Source organism: Myotis myotis, unplaced genomic scaffold, assembly GCF_014108235.1.
Source record: "Myotis myotis isolate mMyoMyo1 unplaced genomic scaffold, mMyoMyo1.p scaffold_m19_p_26, whole genome shotgun sequence".
NCBI classification, from domain to species: Eukaryota; Metazoa; Chordata; class Mammalia; order Chiroptera; family Vespertilionidae; genus Myotis; species Myotis myotis.
This window is the reverse complement of record NW_023416331.1, coordinates 2,514,866-2,531,571: the sequence shown is the minus strand read 5'-3', so window position 1 is coordinate 2,531,571 and position 16,706 is coordinate 2,514,866. Positions and strand designations below refer to the sequence as shown.

General features: G+C 51.6%; 1 protein-coding gene across 1 annotated transcript; it reads left to right on the top strand.

Moving 5' to 3' along the window:
• The first annotated feature begins 5,427 nt into the window (after positions 1-5,427).
• LOC118679525 (HLA class II histocompatibility antigen, DP beta 1 chain) lies at positions 5,428-11,987 on the top strand. The gene is made up of 5 exons (XM_036356334.1): positions 5,428-5,584; positions 9,288-9,551; positions 10,241-10,522; positions 11,036-11,146; positions 11,892-11,987. Exons 1-5 carry the CDS (start codon positions 5,485-5,487, stop codon positions 11,903-11,905), a joined length of 771 nt encoding a protein of 256 aa, XP_036212227.1. The 5' UTR covers positions 5,428-5,484; the 3' UTR covers positions 11,906-11,987.
• The last annotated feature ends 4,719 nt before the right edge of the window (positions 11,988-16,706 follow it).

Genomic DNA, 16,706 nt, shown 5'->3' with positions numbered 1-16,706 from the left:
TGGGAGAGCTGTCAGGACCAGCATGTGGGGTTGGGGCTAAGAGGAGGACTGCTAAAAGGAGACATGCTCACCTACCTTTTATTTTTGTAATTGGTTTGTTGTTGTTAATCCTCACCTGAGGATATTTTTCTCATTGATTTTTTAAGAGATAATAGGAGAGAGAGAGGGAGAGAGAGAGAGAAAGAGAGAGAGAGTGAGAGAGAGAGAGAGAGAGAGAGAGAGAGAGAGAGGGAGAAGCATCAATATGAGAGAGATACATTGATTGGTTGCCTCCTGCACCAGGTACGTGCCCTTGATGGGGAATCCAACCCTTGACCCTTCAGTGTGTAGGCCGATGCTCTAACCACTTAGCAAACCAGCCAGAGTGTGATCACCTTCCTTTTGATGGGGATGCCTGAAAATATGTCATTGAAGTTTACCATTAGTATTTTTTAATCTGTAGTGATTTTTTTATTTTTCTGCATGGATAATTTTTCTTCAGAATTTCTCATTGAAATATCATGTAGAAATTAATTTGATTGTTATCAAATGATATTATTTTTATCATTTTTTACCCTTGATAATTCTAGAATTCTTTGATTATTCCAGACATATAAAGAGAAAGCAAGTATTTTATTGTTTAATTTCTAATTATTATTTTTTTTTACTGTTATAGACTCAATTTATTTTTTTATTTATTTTTTTTTAATTAAATCTTTATTGTTCAGATTATTACATTTGTTCCTCTTTTTCCCCCCCATAACTCCCCTCCTCCCAGTTCCTGCCCCACCCTCCGCCCTCACTCCCCACCCACTGTCCTCATCCATAGGTGCACGATTTTTGTCCAGTCTCTTCCCGCATCTCCCACACCCCTTTCCCCCCCAAGAATGGTCAGTCCATTCCCTTTCTATGTCCCTGATTCTATTATAATCACCAATTCATTCTGTTCATCAGATTATTTATTCACTTGATTCTTAGATTCACTTGTTGATAGATGCATATTTGTTGTTCATAATTTGTATCTTTACCTTTTTCTTCCTCTTCCTCTTCTTAAAGGATACCTTTCAGCATTTCATATAATCCTGGTTTGGTAGTGATGAACTCCTTTAGCTTTTCCTTATCTGGGAAGCTCTTTATCTGACCTTCAATTCTGAATGATAGCTTTGCTGGATAAAGTAGTCTTGGTTGTAGGTTCTTGGTATTCATCACTTTGAATATTTCTTGCCACTCCCTTCTGGCCTGCAAGTTTCTGTTGAGAAATCAGCTGACAGTCGTATGGGTATTCCCTTGTAGGTAACTGAGTTTCTTTCTCTTGCTGTTTTTAAGATTCTCTCTTTGTCTTTTGCTCTTGGCATTTTAATTATGATGTGTCTTGGTGTGGTCCTCTTTGGATTCCTTTTGTTTGGCGTTCTCCGCGCTTCTTGGACCTGTAAGTCCATTTCTTTCACCAGGTGGGGGAAGTTTTCTGTCATTATTTCTTCAAATAGGTTTTCAATATCTTGCTCTCTCTCTTCTTCTGGCACCCCTATAATTCTGATGTTGGTACGCTTGAAGCTGTCCCAGAGGCTCCTTACACTATCCTCGCATTTTTGGATTCTTTTTTCATTTTGCTTTTCCGATTGGGTGTTTTTTGCTTCCTCGCATTTCAAATCATTGACTTGATTCTTGCGCTCCTCTGGTCTGCTGTCGGGAGTCTGTATAATATTCTTTATTTCAGTCCATGTATGCTTAATTTCTAGTTGGTTCCCCAATATAACATCGAGGGTCTCATTAGTTTTCTTGTAGATCTCATTAAGTTTATCAGTGGCTTCTAAACAGTTCTTGAGAGACCTTAAAAGTGTGGTTCTGAACTCTATATCTTCCATTGACAATTTTGTCCTGTTTCTTTGTCTCCGCATTTTGTTATGCTTCCTTGGTGCACCCCCTAGTGGTCTTTGTGCGCAGTCTTATAAACCTTGATTGTTGTAGCTAATACCAGGGAGGGTTTGACCTCCAGGCCAAGTGGCTATGAGAATCAGCTGTGTCAGCAGTGAGAGAACTTCTGTCCTCTAGGGAGGTGCTAATCGAGCCTTTGCCTGAGGCTATCGGCAAATGCCTCTGTGCAGGGCTTGGGCAGGGCGGGTCGCACAGGATCAACAAGGTGGGCTGGAGAGAGCAGTTATGGCGGCTCTCATTCCTGTCCCCAGGGGCTCTGCCTCTCTGAGTCCCAGCACCCGCTGCAAAGCTCGGAGAGAAAGCTGCACTCGCTCTGACCGAAGCCAGCCAGTCCTGCTTCTCCCGTTTGAGTCTGGGTCCCTAAAGACTCGCCCGTATCTGGAGCTCAGAGTCTGCGACTCCCTCCCAATTGAAAACGCCAACCGCGCCCTCCCCGCGCACTCCGCACCTCAGAATTTGACTTCAGCACTGCGCCTCCTCTGAGTGTCCGTATGCGTTTCTCTTTCCTCCTAGTTGTAGGACTTCCACTCAGCCAGCGTTCCTGTGGTTCTGGGTGATGTCCCTTCCGTCTTTTAGTTTCACTTTTGAAGTAGTTGTTCAAGGCAGCAAACTCCGGCGTTAACCTATGCCGCCATCTTGGTTCTCTATAGACTCAATTTCTAATTATTATCTTTTATTTCTTCTTCATACAATACTGTGATGGTATAAGTCACCTTTTTAAAATCTTATTCTTAAGAATAATTTCTCTAATCATTTCACACTAAGTCTATATCTTTCCTTTATATCCTCTGTTTTATTACAGAGAAATTTGAAACTATAATAAAGGGGAGTGGTTTCTCTGGTATTTATTGTAAACCTAGAGGCCCAGTGCACGAATTTGTGCACCGGTGGGGTCCAGCCAGCCCAGCCCCAGTTGGGGCAAATTGGGGTGGGAGGTTGGCCAGCTGGCCCGCCCTGGGTGGATCAGGGCCAGGCCAACTGGAGGGAGGGGTCGAGGGTGACTGGCTGGGGGGGCCCCACTGCTGATGGGGATGGGTGGCCGATTGGGGCTGGGGCCGGCCGTGAGAAGGGGCGGTGGGCCAACAGGCCCTGCCCCAAATGAGGTGGGGGCGCCGATATGGGGTCAGCAGCCAGGGGTGGGGCAGTGGGAGGTTGGCCGGCCAGCCCCACCCCCAAATGGTGTGGGGGAGGAGCGATCAGAGGCAGAGCTGGCTGGGGGAAGGGGCCATGGTCTGATTGGTGTGATGGGGGCCAGTTGGGGGGAGGCACTGCATGCCATTGGCCAGCCAGCCCACCCCCTATTGGGGAAAGGGGGGCAATCAGGGGCACAGCTGACCAGGAGAGGGGTACAGGGGGGTGGCCAGCACCCCACCCATGATTCGGGTGGGAAAGGCCGATCAGGGCCGTCTCGGGGGGAGGGACCGAGGGAGGTTGGCTGGCCGGCCCCATCCCCCATCAGGTGGGTTTGCTGGCTGCAGAGGGCATTATAGCTACCGGTTGTTATGGTGTTACAGTCGCTGGCTTTTTATATACATATATAGATAATAGAGTTTCTATTATTGGATTAAATAATGTATTGAATAAAGAGTTTGTGGTGCTCTGAACTAGCCTAGCATTGTAATAATTAGCATAGCTTGATACCTCCCCTGCACAAGGCTCTGTTTAGAGAGGATCCCAATTACTTCTCCAAATAAACCAGCGGCATAGGTGCCACAGTGATCTCCATCCTACATGAGAGGAACTGAGTCACAGGTGGCTTAACAGCTTGGCCCTGGCTTCGGCCGGAGGCGGGCAGCAGCAGGGAGGGCTTCCCAGCTGGGAGGTCTCCCACAGCCCTGAGTCTGACCACTTCACCGGAATATCCTGGTCCCAGCAGCAAACCTACCCCCAATTCCCAGATGTGCTTTCACTCATCGTTGGCATTTTTTTTTATTTCTTAAAGTATTACAAAGAGTATTACACATGTCTCCTTTTTTCCCTCCCTTGACATTCCCCCGGCTTCCCCCACCCCCCAGTGTCTTGTGTCCATTAGTTATTCTCATATGCATGCATATAAGTCCTTCGGTTGATCTCCTACCCCTCCCCAACCCTCCCCAGGGTTCTCACTGTAGTTTGACAGTCTGCTCAATGCTGCTCTGCCTCTGTATCCATTTTTGTTCATCAGTCTATAATGGTCCTTATTATCCATAAATGAGTGAGTTCATGTGGTATTTTTCTCAGCTTCCCAGGGGCTGTCTCAGCCTCATTGGGGCCGCCTCAACCTCACAGGGGCCGTTTCAACCTCACTGGGGCCGTTTCAACCTCACCGGGGTCGTTGCAAGCTCACTGGGGCCGTCGCAAGCTCACCGGGGCTGTCTCAACCTCACTGGGGCTGATTCAACCTCACTGGGGCCGATTCAACCTCACCGGGGCAGTTTCAGCCTCACTAGGGCCATCTCGACCTCATCGGGACCGATTCAATTGCAATTCAGTATATTTTTGGGGGTAACGTTTTAATCCAATTAATCCCCAACAAACCAACTTACATATAGTAAGGTAAGGCCCAGCCTTACCAGGGCTGTCTCAGCCTCACAGGAGCCGTTTCAACCTCACAGGGGCCGTTTCAACCCCACCGGGGCCATCGCAACCCCACCGGGGCCATCGCAACCCCACCGGGGCCATCGCAACCCCACCGGGGCCATCTCAGCCTTCATTGTTGGCATTTTACTTAGGCCCTTAATAAGCTTGTGGGGAATTAGATTCTTTTGTCATTTTCTCTCTGACATTTGTGTGCAGGGGGATGTAGTCACCTCAGTATAAGAACTATATGTAAGTTGGTTTGTTGGGGATTAATTGGATTAAAACGTTACCCCCAAAAATATACTGAATTGCAAGGAAAGGATGGTCCTTGTAATATCATTGGTCTATTCAAACCCTCTCAGATCTTCAAGTGTCTCAGGCAGTTTACATGTCTGCTCTCACTCACCCACACAGAGTTACGGAGGAGGCGGCACTACCATCCCCACTTCAAACATAAAGAAACTGGCCCAGGAAGGACAAGAAGTGCTGCCCAGAGCTGCACGCTTACCTGCACGCCTGCCGTGGTGCTAGGTCAGGGGCCCCTCCTCTGCCCTGTGCCGGGAGGTCAGGCAGGCCTCTGCCGGGAGGAGACCACACTCCCATGGCTGTGCCCGAGCTCTGCGGGACAGTCCAGCCCCCGGACTGTAACTGCTCAGGGCTGCCCACTCCCAGAACTCGTCATGGGGTGGCGCTCACCCCAGAGCAGAGCGGGACCGGCATGCTGGTGTCTGCACACGAGCAAGGGAAGCACAGAAACAAGCCCGTGACTCACCCAATTTCCTCACATGAGGACCCCTTTCCTCACTGTCCTCAGTGGCTCTTACCCCTTGAAGGCTCATGTGCTTCACCCCGCCCTCTGCCTACCCATTGGTTCCCTTTTTGGAATCTGGCCACACCCAGGGATGCAGGGGCTGTCCTGGCTCATTGACTCTAATATTTAGGAGGGCAGCCCACTGAGTGCCCTGCTCCTTCTGCGAATCTCTCGGCCAGGTCTTTCCCCCGGGATCCAGGATGGTGGCCCCGCAAGCCACTGGGGCCCCCTGCATGGCCGCTCTGCTGCTGCCCTTGGTGATGTTGAGCTCCCCTTGGGCTCAGGGCAGAGACACCCCAGGTAAGTGCAGAGCCACTGCTCTTGGGGGGCCTGGCTCAGGGGAATGACGGCGGGGGGGGGGGGGGGAGCGTATCCCATGTGGGCCCAACCCACAGAGAGGCTCTGAGGGCCGACATCACCCAGGGGCCACAATTCCCACCAGAGAGAGAAGAGAGCAGGGTGTGTGCCTGCTGGACACAACACGCCTGGCGGCCAGGAATGGCTTTGGGGGGACAAGGCTCTCACGGAGGGGTCAGGATGACATTGCAGCATCAGAGACCAGAACCACGCTACTCTGCAGTGTCTGGGATCCAGGGTCCCACAGCCAACCGTGCCCCAGGCGGAGGCCCTTCCACAGAACCAGGCAACCCCGGGCCAGAGAGGAAGTGGGAAGCAGGAAATGGCCCCTTTCATTCCCATTTCCCCCCAAGCCCAGGCATGCAGAACAGGGAACAGACCATGAAGTCGTTTATGTTAGACTTCCCCAACCTCTCCATCTCCGCCCAGAAAGCCAGTCCCACTTCTCTCTGAGACTCAGGTTCCCTCCAGCGTCTTTCCCAACTTCTAGGGTTAATAGCATTTAAAACTCCCAAAGCCATCTGCTCAAACCCCATCCCGTTGCACCCATGTCTCAGACTGAAGGAAGGAGATTTCTGACATTCACCACTCAGGGGGACAGGGAACTGGACGGGGCAGCTCAGCTGTGGGGCTGTGCCTGCAGGTGAGAGGAGAATGGAGGAGCGTGAGTCAGAGAGCAGAGGGCCATGGGAGCGGCTGGGAGATGGGACTGTCTGGCAGGAGGTGAGAGAGGAGGCGGTGCAGGAGGCACAGAAGGCCTCTGGGAGCGGGGACAGCGGGGCATCGATGAGTGCACTGCAGTCAGGGCGGGGCTTCTTTGGGGTGAGCAGTGAGCAGTGTGGGGGGTGGAGGTGGAAGGCCAAGGGGTTCCGATCAGTGAGAGGCATGAGATGTGTTCCCCGTGTGAGGGTCGCTGGGGGAGGCGTCGGGGTCCAGAGCTCTCCGCACCAATCATGCTGAGGAACTCGCTGCGGGTGAAATGTGGGGTCCGGGCGCCAGTGGGCTGGACAGAGCCCTCCGTTTCCTTCTTCCTCGGACCCTGCGGGGTGTCTGCACCTTCCCCCAGAGCAAGGAAAGAGGAGGTGAAACAGAGAGAGTCAGCATCGGTTAATAACGCTCCTTTGTGAGAGTTCAGGCTGGGCCCCGAGGGCAGCCCTTTGAGTCATTCTGAACAAGCAGGTTTCTCCTCGTCTCCACAGACATCACAGCTTGAAGGGGGCAGGGCTCTCGCCTCCAGTGAGCGGACATCACTGCGCTCTAGCCTTCCTTTACATCAACTGATGTCATTTTAGTTGTGGTCCTTCCAGATACACCAATAGATAGAACATTCCTTTTGGGGTGAACAGGGTGGGACTCCATTGTCCCAGGCACACAGCTGGGCGCGGCACCCTCGCTGTGCTGCCTTCCTCAGACCCCGGCGTCATCACAGGCTCTTAACATGGCCCGTTCCGAAAAGACGGCTTACCTTACAGAAGTTGTCAGGCTTTGCTCTAGAAAGTTCGGATGTTTCCAAGAGTTTCACAAACTCTGATATGTTTCACATACACACAAAAAAGCAGTTTTGAGAGACCCTTGTGTGGCAGTTCTCTGCTTTGCAAATTAGATTTCATGAGGGAGAGAAAAGTCAATTGCTTTGAAAAAGAAAAAAATTCAAACCACTACCCAGGACCAACAGAAATGTGCCCTGATTGGAAACCAGGTGGGGAGCCCTATCAGTGGGACAGGAAATGGAGTTAGAGGCGGGGAGTGGAGCAGGAGGCAGGTGAAGACATGCCACAGGGACCCCAGCTGGATGGGCCCGGAGCTCAGAGGCTGAGGGCAGGCACTGGGCAAGGAGGCAGGCTCAGGCGGTCGGAGAGGAATGAGCGCAGCTGGAACCCCGTGGGCTAAAAGTCGAGGTGTCCCCGAGGCTGGTGTGGCGGCTCCTGACCCCAGCTTCAAGTTGGGGCGCGGGGAACACTGGGAAAGACAGGGACGCTGACCAGATCACCCAGATCAACCCTGGCCAGCTCTGCAGTGACAGAGACGATGGAGGGCCCCTCACACCCTCCTCCTGCTGCTCCTGGAACCTCAAGGTTCCTTGACAGCCACTTGGGGAGGCTCCTGAGCCACGGGAAGAGCAAGCAGAGGAGCGCCACCTGGAGCCTGGGCTCCCTGAGCTCCGCCCTGACCTGACGCGGTGAGCCCCGGGGTGACATACTCTTCTGAGTCTTTCCTTCCGCCTCTGGGCAGCATCACCCTCATTTCTGTGGCCTGGGAAGTTCTGTGATAAATTCCACCTGCAGTTTCCACTTATGATACATTTTAAGTCACATAGAGAAGCTGCACCCTACAACTCCTTCAGTAGACATCCCCCAATTGGATTGCAGGCAGCCAGCCATTTATAATCAGTTGTCTGGCCAAGGCATGAGCAAGAAGAGCAAAGATGGAGGTATCACACTTCTGATTTCAAAATATATCACAAAGCTACAATAACCAAAACAGTATGGTACCAGCACAAAAACAGACATATAGACCCATAGAAAGAAATGGAGAACCCAGAAATAATCTACACATCTACAGTCAGCTGATATCAACAAGAGCCAAGAACACACAGTGGGGAAATGACAGTCTCTGTATCCACCCGCAGAAAAACATGAAATGATCCCTTACCTCTCACCATATGCAAACATCAACTCATAATGGGCTAAAGACCTAAATGTCAGATCTGAAACCATAAAACTCCTAGACGAAAACATAGAGTTAAAGCTTCTTGACATTGGTCTGGGCAATGATTTTTGGATATGGCACTATCTCCATTTTAGATATTGTGAGTCTATTTCTATTCCCTGTCTACTAACTTATTAGTGATACCCTCTGCTTCACAGAAGTATTAAATTTTAATGTAATGCATTTTATTATATTTTCCCCTTACCCTATATAATAAACGGCTAATATGCAAATTGACTGAACGGTGGAATGACTGGTCAGTGTGCCCCCACAGGGGAGCTCTGCTCAGCCAGAAGCCGGGCTCATGGCTGGAGGGTGCAGCAGTGGTGGCGGGAGCCTCTCCTGCCTCCGTGGCAGCACTATGGATGGCTGACATCCCCGAGGGCTCCCGCACTGTGAGAGGGCGCAGGTGGGGCTGAGGGATCCCCCCCCCCCCCAGTGCATGAATTTCATGCACTGGGCCTCTAGTGTTCTTATATTTGCTTAAGAAATGCTTCCTCACCCCATGTTCATTATTGTATTTTCCTGTACCTTCTTATATTTACCGTAGAGTTTACTATTTATGTTTAGGTTTTTAATCCTTCTGGGGCCCAAGTTTTTATGTTAAATGCAGATCTAGATTTTTTCCCTTCTTATCTAAGCCGGTTTCCTCAACCCCATCTGCCAAGGGACTCCCTTTGTTGTGTATTAAATCCCATGTGTTCATAAACTCTGAGCCCCTATTCGGTTTCAGATCACTATTGGTAAATTTTGTGATTATGTAGGATTTATTTATTTATTTTACTTTTTTATAAAGGGAGATAGAAACATCAATGATGGGAGAGAATCATTGATTAGCAGCCTTCTGCACACCCCCTACTGGGGACTGAGCCTCAGCAGCGAGGGGGGCAGCCAGGTGGGCAGCCCGCTCAGCCCGCCCGGTCCTTCTCGCTCTCAGCGGTCCACGTGTATCAGAGGAGGAGCGACTGCTACGAGTCCAACGGGACGCACCGCTTCCTGGAGCGATACGTGTACAACAGAGACGTGTTCGTGCAGTTCGACAGCACCGTGGGCGTGTTTGTGGCTGTGACCGAGCTCGGGCGCACCACCGCCAGGAACTGGAACATCCAGGGGGAGTTCCTGGAGCTGCGGCGGGGCGCCGTGGACGCGGTGTGCAGACACAACTACGAGCTGGACCGGGCCTTCACCCTGGAGCGCAGAGGTGGGCGGCGGGGAAGGGAAGGGCGTGCTCTCTTTCCCATCTCCAAGCCCAGCCGTCCCAAGCAGGGGGGGGGGGGGGGGGGGGGGGGGGGCCCAGATCCCAGGGGGCTTAACCAGGCGCAGGGGCCAGACCACGTGGGAGAGGGCACGCTCCCTGTTAATGCAACATGAGAGAGCTGAGAACACGGGTTTGTGGGTCTTGCTGGGAACTTTCCTTGGCTGAGGTGGCCAGGAGACGTGGAGGTTAAATGAAAGACGAACCAAGGTTCTTCAGTTCCTCACCTCTTTGTAATGAGGACATCAGGCTGATAGATCCGATTCCCAGGTAATATCTGGAAGGAGTGTCCATCCTCCTGAACAAGACGGGAAAATGTAAATTTAGGTAGTTTCATAGCTGGTTCAACATTTCCGTTGAAAACATTAGTTACAACGTCCTCCGTTTCTGGAGAAAGTGCCAAATGTGACCCTCTCCTGCTCGCTGCTCTTTCTTTATCGTGGATGACAAGGTCGTCCTTGGAACATTGCAATGTTTTATTGTTTTTCCTGCACAGTTCCCCGTCTTCTGCCTCCAATAGCTTAACAGATGACATATTTACTTTAACCTCTAGAAGTCAGTTTGCAAGAAATTTGCTAAGTGCACTGCGTTAACTGTCTCTGTTGTCACAACAAGATTCTTTTTCCCACTCTCAGTCCAGCCTAAAGTGAACGTGTCCCCCTCCAAGAAGGGGCCCCTGCAGCACCCCGACCTGCTTGTCTGCCACGTGACCGATTTCTACCCCGGCCACGTTCAAGTCCGCTGGTTCCTGAATGGACAGGAGGAAACCACAGGGGTGGTGTCCACCAACCTGATCCATAACGGGGACTGGACCTTCCAGATCCTCGTGATGCTGGAAATGACCCCTCAGCAGGGGGATGTCTACACCTGCCACGTGGAGCACCCCAGTCTGGACAGTGCTGTCACTGTAGAGTGGAGTGAGTTACTCCCTGATGGCCCTCTGGGCTCCAGGCTCTGGGATCCACTCACTACCCACCGGGGTCACGTCACCCCATGTGTCCTCACCAACCCCCTAACTGTAGTCTAGGCTGGGAGCATCAGGGATCTGGCTGCATTTATCCCTGCCCGGGGGCGGGGGGTGGGTGGGTGGGGGCGGGGAGGGCAGTCCTAAAGAACCTGTCCTTGTCAGGAAAGCAATCACCTTCAGGTCTGGCCCTCAGCCTGGGACCTGGCCTCTCCCTCTGTCTCCCTTCAGTCCCTTTGCTTGGACTTCACAGTTGCCCTGAAACCAGCATTTGCCTCCTGTGGACGTCACCAGTATGAGACCCAGAACTTTGGGGTGCTTTCCACATCTACTCCTTCCCCACAGTGGCCCCAAGCTCCTCCGCCTGCCCTCCCGCTTCCCCCCATAGCGCCCTAGGTCAGGCTCCAGGTGTCGGGGGGCGTTGCAGCAGGTGGAGGGAGACTGACCCTGGGTCTGTTCTTCCCAGAGGCTCAGTCAGATTCTGCCCGGAGCAAGATGCTGACTGGAGTCGGGGGCTTTGTGCTGGGGCTCCTCGCCCTCGTGGTGAGCGTCACTCTCCATTTCAGAGGCCAGCAAGGTAAGAGCCTCTGTAAACTGGTTGATATTGCCCTTCCACTGTTTCATTCGGTGATGACGTTGAGGCAGAAAAGCAAAATGACAGAGCAAATGAGGCCACTGAAATCAGATTCTGGTCAGGCCACGACCGCCCTGCGGACAGGAAGATGCCTTGATTGAGATCTTGGCCCAGCAGCACGCCTGAGGCTGCTGACTGTTGCCCTATCCTGCAGGCTGTTCCTTTAGGCCTGGGGTCAGCTTCAGTCTACAAATTGGGCCCTGCTTTCATTCCCAGTGATGTGGGCGTAGGATGCAAATGTTTGTATACCTTTCTAAGATGGTGTTGCTCTTTACTTTCTCAATTACTACATTCAACTTCCTTTTCATTCATTTAAGGATGACAAAGACCTCAGCCAGTAGGTGGTATTTCTGCTCCCTTCCTCCTTCTTGGGGCGCAATCCAGTTCATTGCACATGGGTTTGGGAGCATTTAATGAGCATCTGTGTTCAGGGTGTGTCCTAGGAAGTGCCCTTGGCCTGGGAGAAACTCTCAGAGGCTGTCCCCGCTTCTCAAGTTGAGCCAGTTGCCCCCAACTCTTGGTCCATGTCCACCTTTGGGCGGGTGTGAGCACTGAGCTGAAGGCGAGCTTCCATCGCTCACCAGACCAACACTCAGCCTCTCTCTGGATTTTTTCTGTCCTGGGACTCTAGAGGGAAAGGGATGTAGCCCTGAGCTCGGTTGTCTTTAATTCCTCTCCTTCTTCCCAGGGCTGCGGAGCTGATCTCAAGCATCCTGTAGCCTTGGGACAGGATTTCTGATGCTTCTGACACCCAGAAACCGCCCCCTCCAAAAGGACATCGTGCCCCTGACGCCAGCCTCTGAGTCCCTGCACTTTACTTCAATGTGCTGCCTCTTTCTCAAGTTGCCCAGTCTATCGAGTGCCCTTTCCTGAGGAACATAAACCACCTAAATCCAACATCATGGTCCTGCTTTCTTCTTGACAGGAAGGCGTGGCCATGTGGCCATGTTTATGCCTCAAGGGCTTGGTGACCATTGCGCCCAGTGAAGAGCCTGGGATGTCATTGTCGTTTTACCCAGGCATGGAGAAATAAGTTCCTTGGTGGTAATGAATTCTTCTTATTGAATAGGAGGGCAACTGATAGCAGACCTCCTGAAACTTGCTTTATCTCATTGTTGTACCCAAGTTCATGTTGTACTCTTACCAGGGAGGCGTGGAACCATTACTCCTAGTAATCCCTGGTGGAACTGAGACTGAATTTTTTAAAAATATCTTTTATTGATATTTTTAGAGAGAGGGAAAGGAAGAGAGAGAGAGAAATGTTGACGTGAGAGAGATACATTGATCAGTTGCCTCCCATATAAACCCCAACCAAGGGTGGAAACCGCAACCCAGGCACGTGCCCTGACGGGGAATCAAACTGGCGACCTTGTGGTGCACAGGAGGACGCTCAAGGAACTGAGCCACGCCAGCCAGGGCTGAGCCTGAATCTGCTACTGAAATTCATACAGGACAAAGCATGTCAGTCACTAAGAATGTTTTCCAAGTTTAACAATCATCATAGATCAGGATTATAAATAACAGGCATAAGAGAATAACATATTATAGTTATTTTTTATATTGTCATTTGCATCAGCTTATGGGAGCAGACGTCCCATAACTCTGTGTTCATCGGATCACCTTACACTCCTGAGTCAGTCAGGGGAAGTACATCTCTGGCTTCAAAAGGTCAAAGATACGTGTATATCAGTTTTTCAGACAAAGGCCTGGTTTAGAATACAGTCATTAGGGTTTTTGTTAATCATTTTAATGAATATTTAAGACCAAGACAAAAGTCATATTTGCTTCTGTCATTTCATCGAACTGCGACATCCTGGTTCATAGGTCGATGCTCAACCACAGCACCGCGGCTAAAACACTCTTTAAAATGGGGGAGTATTAAATAGGTCCTATCTCCACCTAGAGGCCGACAGTGGGATCTGGACTTGGAACAAACCAGAAGGGAACTTGTCAACACTGGGAATACTCCAACATTCTTAGTGAAGGGGTTAGAGTAACAGGTAGGCATACACAAGGACATGGTCAAAGCAGATGTGGCCAGATGTGGCGGCTGTGGCAGCACCACGCCACCGATATCATTTTGGTTCATTCCCATTGGACGGCTATTGTTGTGTTGGCTGCTGTCATTTTTTTTACTTGACAACCTAAGGGAAAAGAGGTCAGTGCCCCTGTATAGTCAGGTGCTGCATGTTTTAAAAATTCTTGGGGCACACCAGTTGAAAATCGCTGATCAAGACAAATCCAGTAAACAGGAAAAGGGATTTTTATTAATAAAGTACAAAACTTTCCACAAAGACACAATCAGGGTCCATTTATCTATTAGGCATAGTAGACACCGTGCATAGGACCCACAATATTTTTTGGGTTCATAAAAATGTTTACTTTGTTTTTAAAATAAACTTTTAGGTTGAAAAAAATTAATTTATAATATTAATATACTATCTATAACCAACATAGCCATAAAATATACTTTTGAATATTTTAGGAAAGTGTCCAGAAAAGACAAAATGCTTAGGGTCCACAGAAGTCAGAATGCATCCCTGGATATGAGGGTCATGAACATTTACGTGCTGAAGAGCAAAGCAGCAAGTGACAAGCTAGTAGAAGTGCTGGACTTCAGGGACAGAGAGCTCATGACATCGTGGCTACAACAGCTGAACATGACTTCGGGCCGCCCCCTGGGGAGAGGGGTGGGGGAGTGCACGTGTGGCCATGAAGAGGCTGCTGGTCAAATGCACAGAGGGGCAGACGCAGACGCCTCTTGGTGAACCTCAGCAATCCCACCTTATGCCCCCAACACTTCTCCACCCTCCCCCATGCTTCGTACATCCTGTATATGTACACATATCTCACTGGGCCCCCAACCACGGAAAGGGGGCTCGTGGGTTCTCAGGGAGACAGCTGACCCAACAGCTAAACCAACCAGATTGGGTCTCCAGCAATCTGAGCCTTGGCGCCCAAGCCGCAGAGACTGAGAGCAGATCAGCCGGGTGGTCATGGCCCTGCTCCAGGGAAAAGTCTATGAAGAAGCCGTGAGGTCCCAGAACTGCCTTTGCTTTTCCCAGTAGAGCCAACCCTTCCTCCAAATCCTGAGTACCCCAATATTTCATAACACATTCCCTTGGAACTTAAACTGTTCTGAATCAGATTTTTGTAAGAAAAATCTGTAACAAAACGGATTACCAACAGCTGTTTGTAACAAAAACTCAAAAAGCATGGGGTTTGGGCAGCACAGCGATCAGGAGGTAAGGGGAGCTCTGGGCCAGGCACCAGTGTCGCAGTGACCAGGGCAGCCTGGCGGCTCCCTCCCTTGTCTTTCCAGGGCAAAGGTGTCATCAGCGGGAATTAGTCCCTTATATTCTACAGATGAGAAAACCGATGCTCAGATTCAGCAGCCCAGTCAGAAGCAGAGCACCGCTGGAAGCTAAATGAAGGAGAAGCCCTCACGAGGAATACAGAGAGGTCTCCTGCCAGCCGCTGTCCGCGCCACCGCCACCGCCAGCCCCACTGTCAGCCCCGTGGCTGCTCAGCCAGGCCGTCTGCCGCTGCAGGCTTTGCTGTCTGACTGCCAGGGCTCCAATTAAACATGGCACGCCTCCCATCTTCTCCCGAACCCTAATACCTCCGAAACATGTTTCTTAGTTTTTAGTTTGTATTTGTTTGTTTCTACAGATTTCTAATTTTGAAAAGTAAGGAAAATCTTGAGGTATTGATAAAAATAACCGCAAGTGGAAAGTTGCAGTTATAAGCGCTCTCTAGCAGCACTAGTAATAGAGGTCTGTCTACCTCATTCAGTGAGAAGGATTAACCCGCTCCAGCAACCTAGCCCGGGCCCTGCGGAGACGCACACACAGGGATATAGAGCCACGAGCCACATACTTTGGCCCGAGTCTCTGGAATCCCAGCTCTTCCAGATGCAGTGGTGAGACGTGGAACGGAACATTTGCTCCGGCTGCCACAGTGTCCAGCGTGGCTTTTACCTTTATGCTTTGGAAAACCGCCCATTTTTCCTCGGAATCAAAATACTTCAGTGCAGAAGCAAGATGTTGCTAACAGAAAGCGAGGCCAGAACAGTGAACAAATGGAATGCTGTGGCCCAGCCAACTGCGGGAAGTGATGCGGTGGCCGTGCTCCCCGGGGCTGACGCATCCTGGCTGTTCGGGGGTAACCCTAAAGGAGGTGCCCATAGGTGTCCCTGGTCTTCATTCAAGGGCTGGGGGACAGGTCTCACCATTGAGCTGGCACTCTGCTGGCAATGCCCCTCCCACGAAACTACCCGGAGATGAGGAAACGATAAGAAGGCGAGCACATGCACCCAGGGCGGCTGCCCACTCCAGCGGGTTTGAATGGCGAGCATGCTCAGGCGCCCTGAACTGCACACTGGCCAGGGAGCAGCTCGGCTGGGCCCGACACCCCCTGCTGGCCACACCGAACGGGCAGGAAGGGGGCAGCAAACCCCCAAACTGGGCTGCCACCCCTTCCACACAGGAACTTCTTTCTGAGGCAGCTAGAGCCCTGCTTTGACCCCCTCCCTTCCCCATCTCATCTCCACCCCACACCTGACCTGACCATTCATAAACTGCAAATCCAGCAAAGCCCGTGGCCAAAGGGGAGGAGGGATAGGGAGCCCAGGGCCTTCTGGGATATGCAGTGTTCCCAGGTACCGAGATCTAAGTGGCCTAAATTTTACAAGTTGTTTTTGGCCATAAGTCACAGAGGCCAAAAGGATCAGCCCAAGTCTGAGAAGTAGCTCCAAGGGCGTCACAGGCAGAGGACCCACCCCGGCCGCTGGCTCTGTGGCGTCCTCCAGGTCCTCCGCCCTCCTCCACCCTGAGTGGGGCCTCGGCAGCACCCAGCTCCATCAGTTCGCTCACCTTTTCCAACACCATCGAGGACTCCCTCTTCCTTGTCGCGTTCAAGTTAAACTCCTTTAAGGGGCAGTCAAGAACCCAGGCCCTCCTACAGGAGTTTCTATTCTGACCCAATCAAACCCCAAATCCTCAAGGTCCCGGCCTCTCTCTCCTTTATGGCCCCAGAAGCCACTAGACTAGTGACTAGAGCCACTGCCGGTCCCACGTGGCCAAGCCCCTCACCCTCCTCATCTTTGCCTGGGGCGGCCCAGCTTGCCCCTGGGAGGAGGAGAGGGCTGTGGTCCTGGCACCCTCCACGGCTCCTGGCACGGAGTGGCTCCTAAACTAGGCGTTTGTGGATGGCCCAGGGGACCTGGCGCCGTGGGTAACGGTTATGTGAGCGGCTGTGTGGCACCGTGTCGGCGGAGAAAAGCCCTCTGAGCTCAGAGCGCCAGACGAGGGTGACCTTGGGGACTCGCCCCTTTGCGCTCCAGGGGCGCCCTCCGTGGGTTTGCGCCGTGGGTTTGGCTCCGATCGCAGGGAGAAGCCTCCGCTCTGCAGGAGGGCGGGGGGGGGCAGGCGAGGAGGTGGGGAGCGTCTACTTAGGTCGGATCATTGCTTCACGGAAGCCGGGGAAGGAAGGAGGGAAGGAA

Bases quoted from the DNA above. Each gene is read 5' to 3' on its own strand.
- LOC118679525 (XM_036356334.1), top strand. From the start codon at position 5,485: ATGGTGGCCCCGCAAGCCACTGGGGCCCCCTGCATGGCCGCTCTGCTG. The intron at 5,585-9,287 runs GTAAGTGCAGAG...TCTCGCTCTCAG, and splicing joins TCAGGGCAGAGACACCCCAG to CGGTCCACGTGTATCAGAGG. The intron at 9,552-10,240 runs GTGGGCGGCGGG...TCCCACTCTCAG, and splicing joins CTTCACCCTGGAGCGCAGAG to TCCAGCCTAAAGTGAACGTG.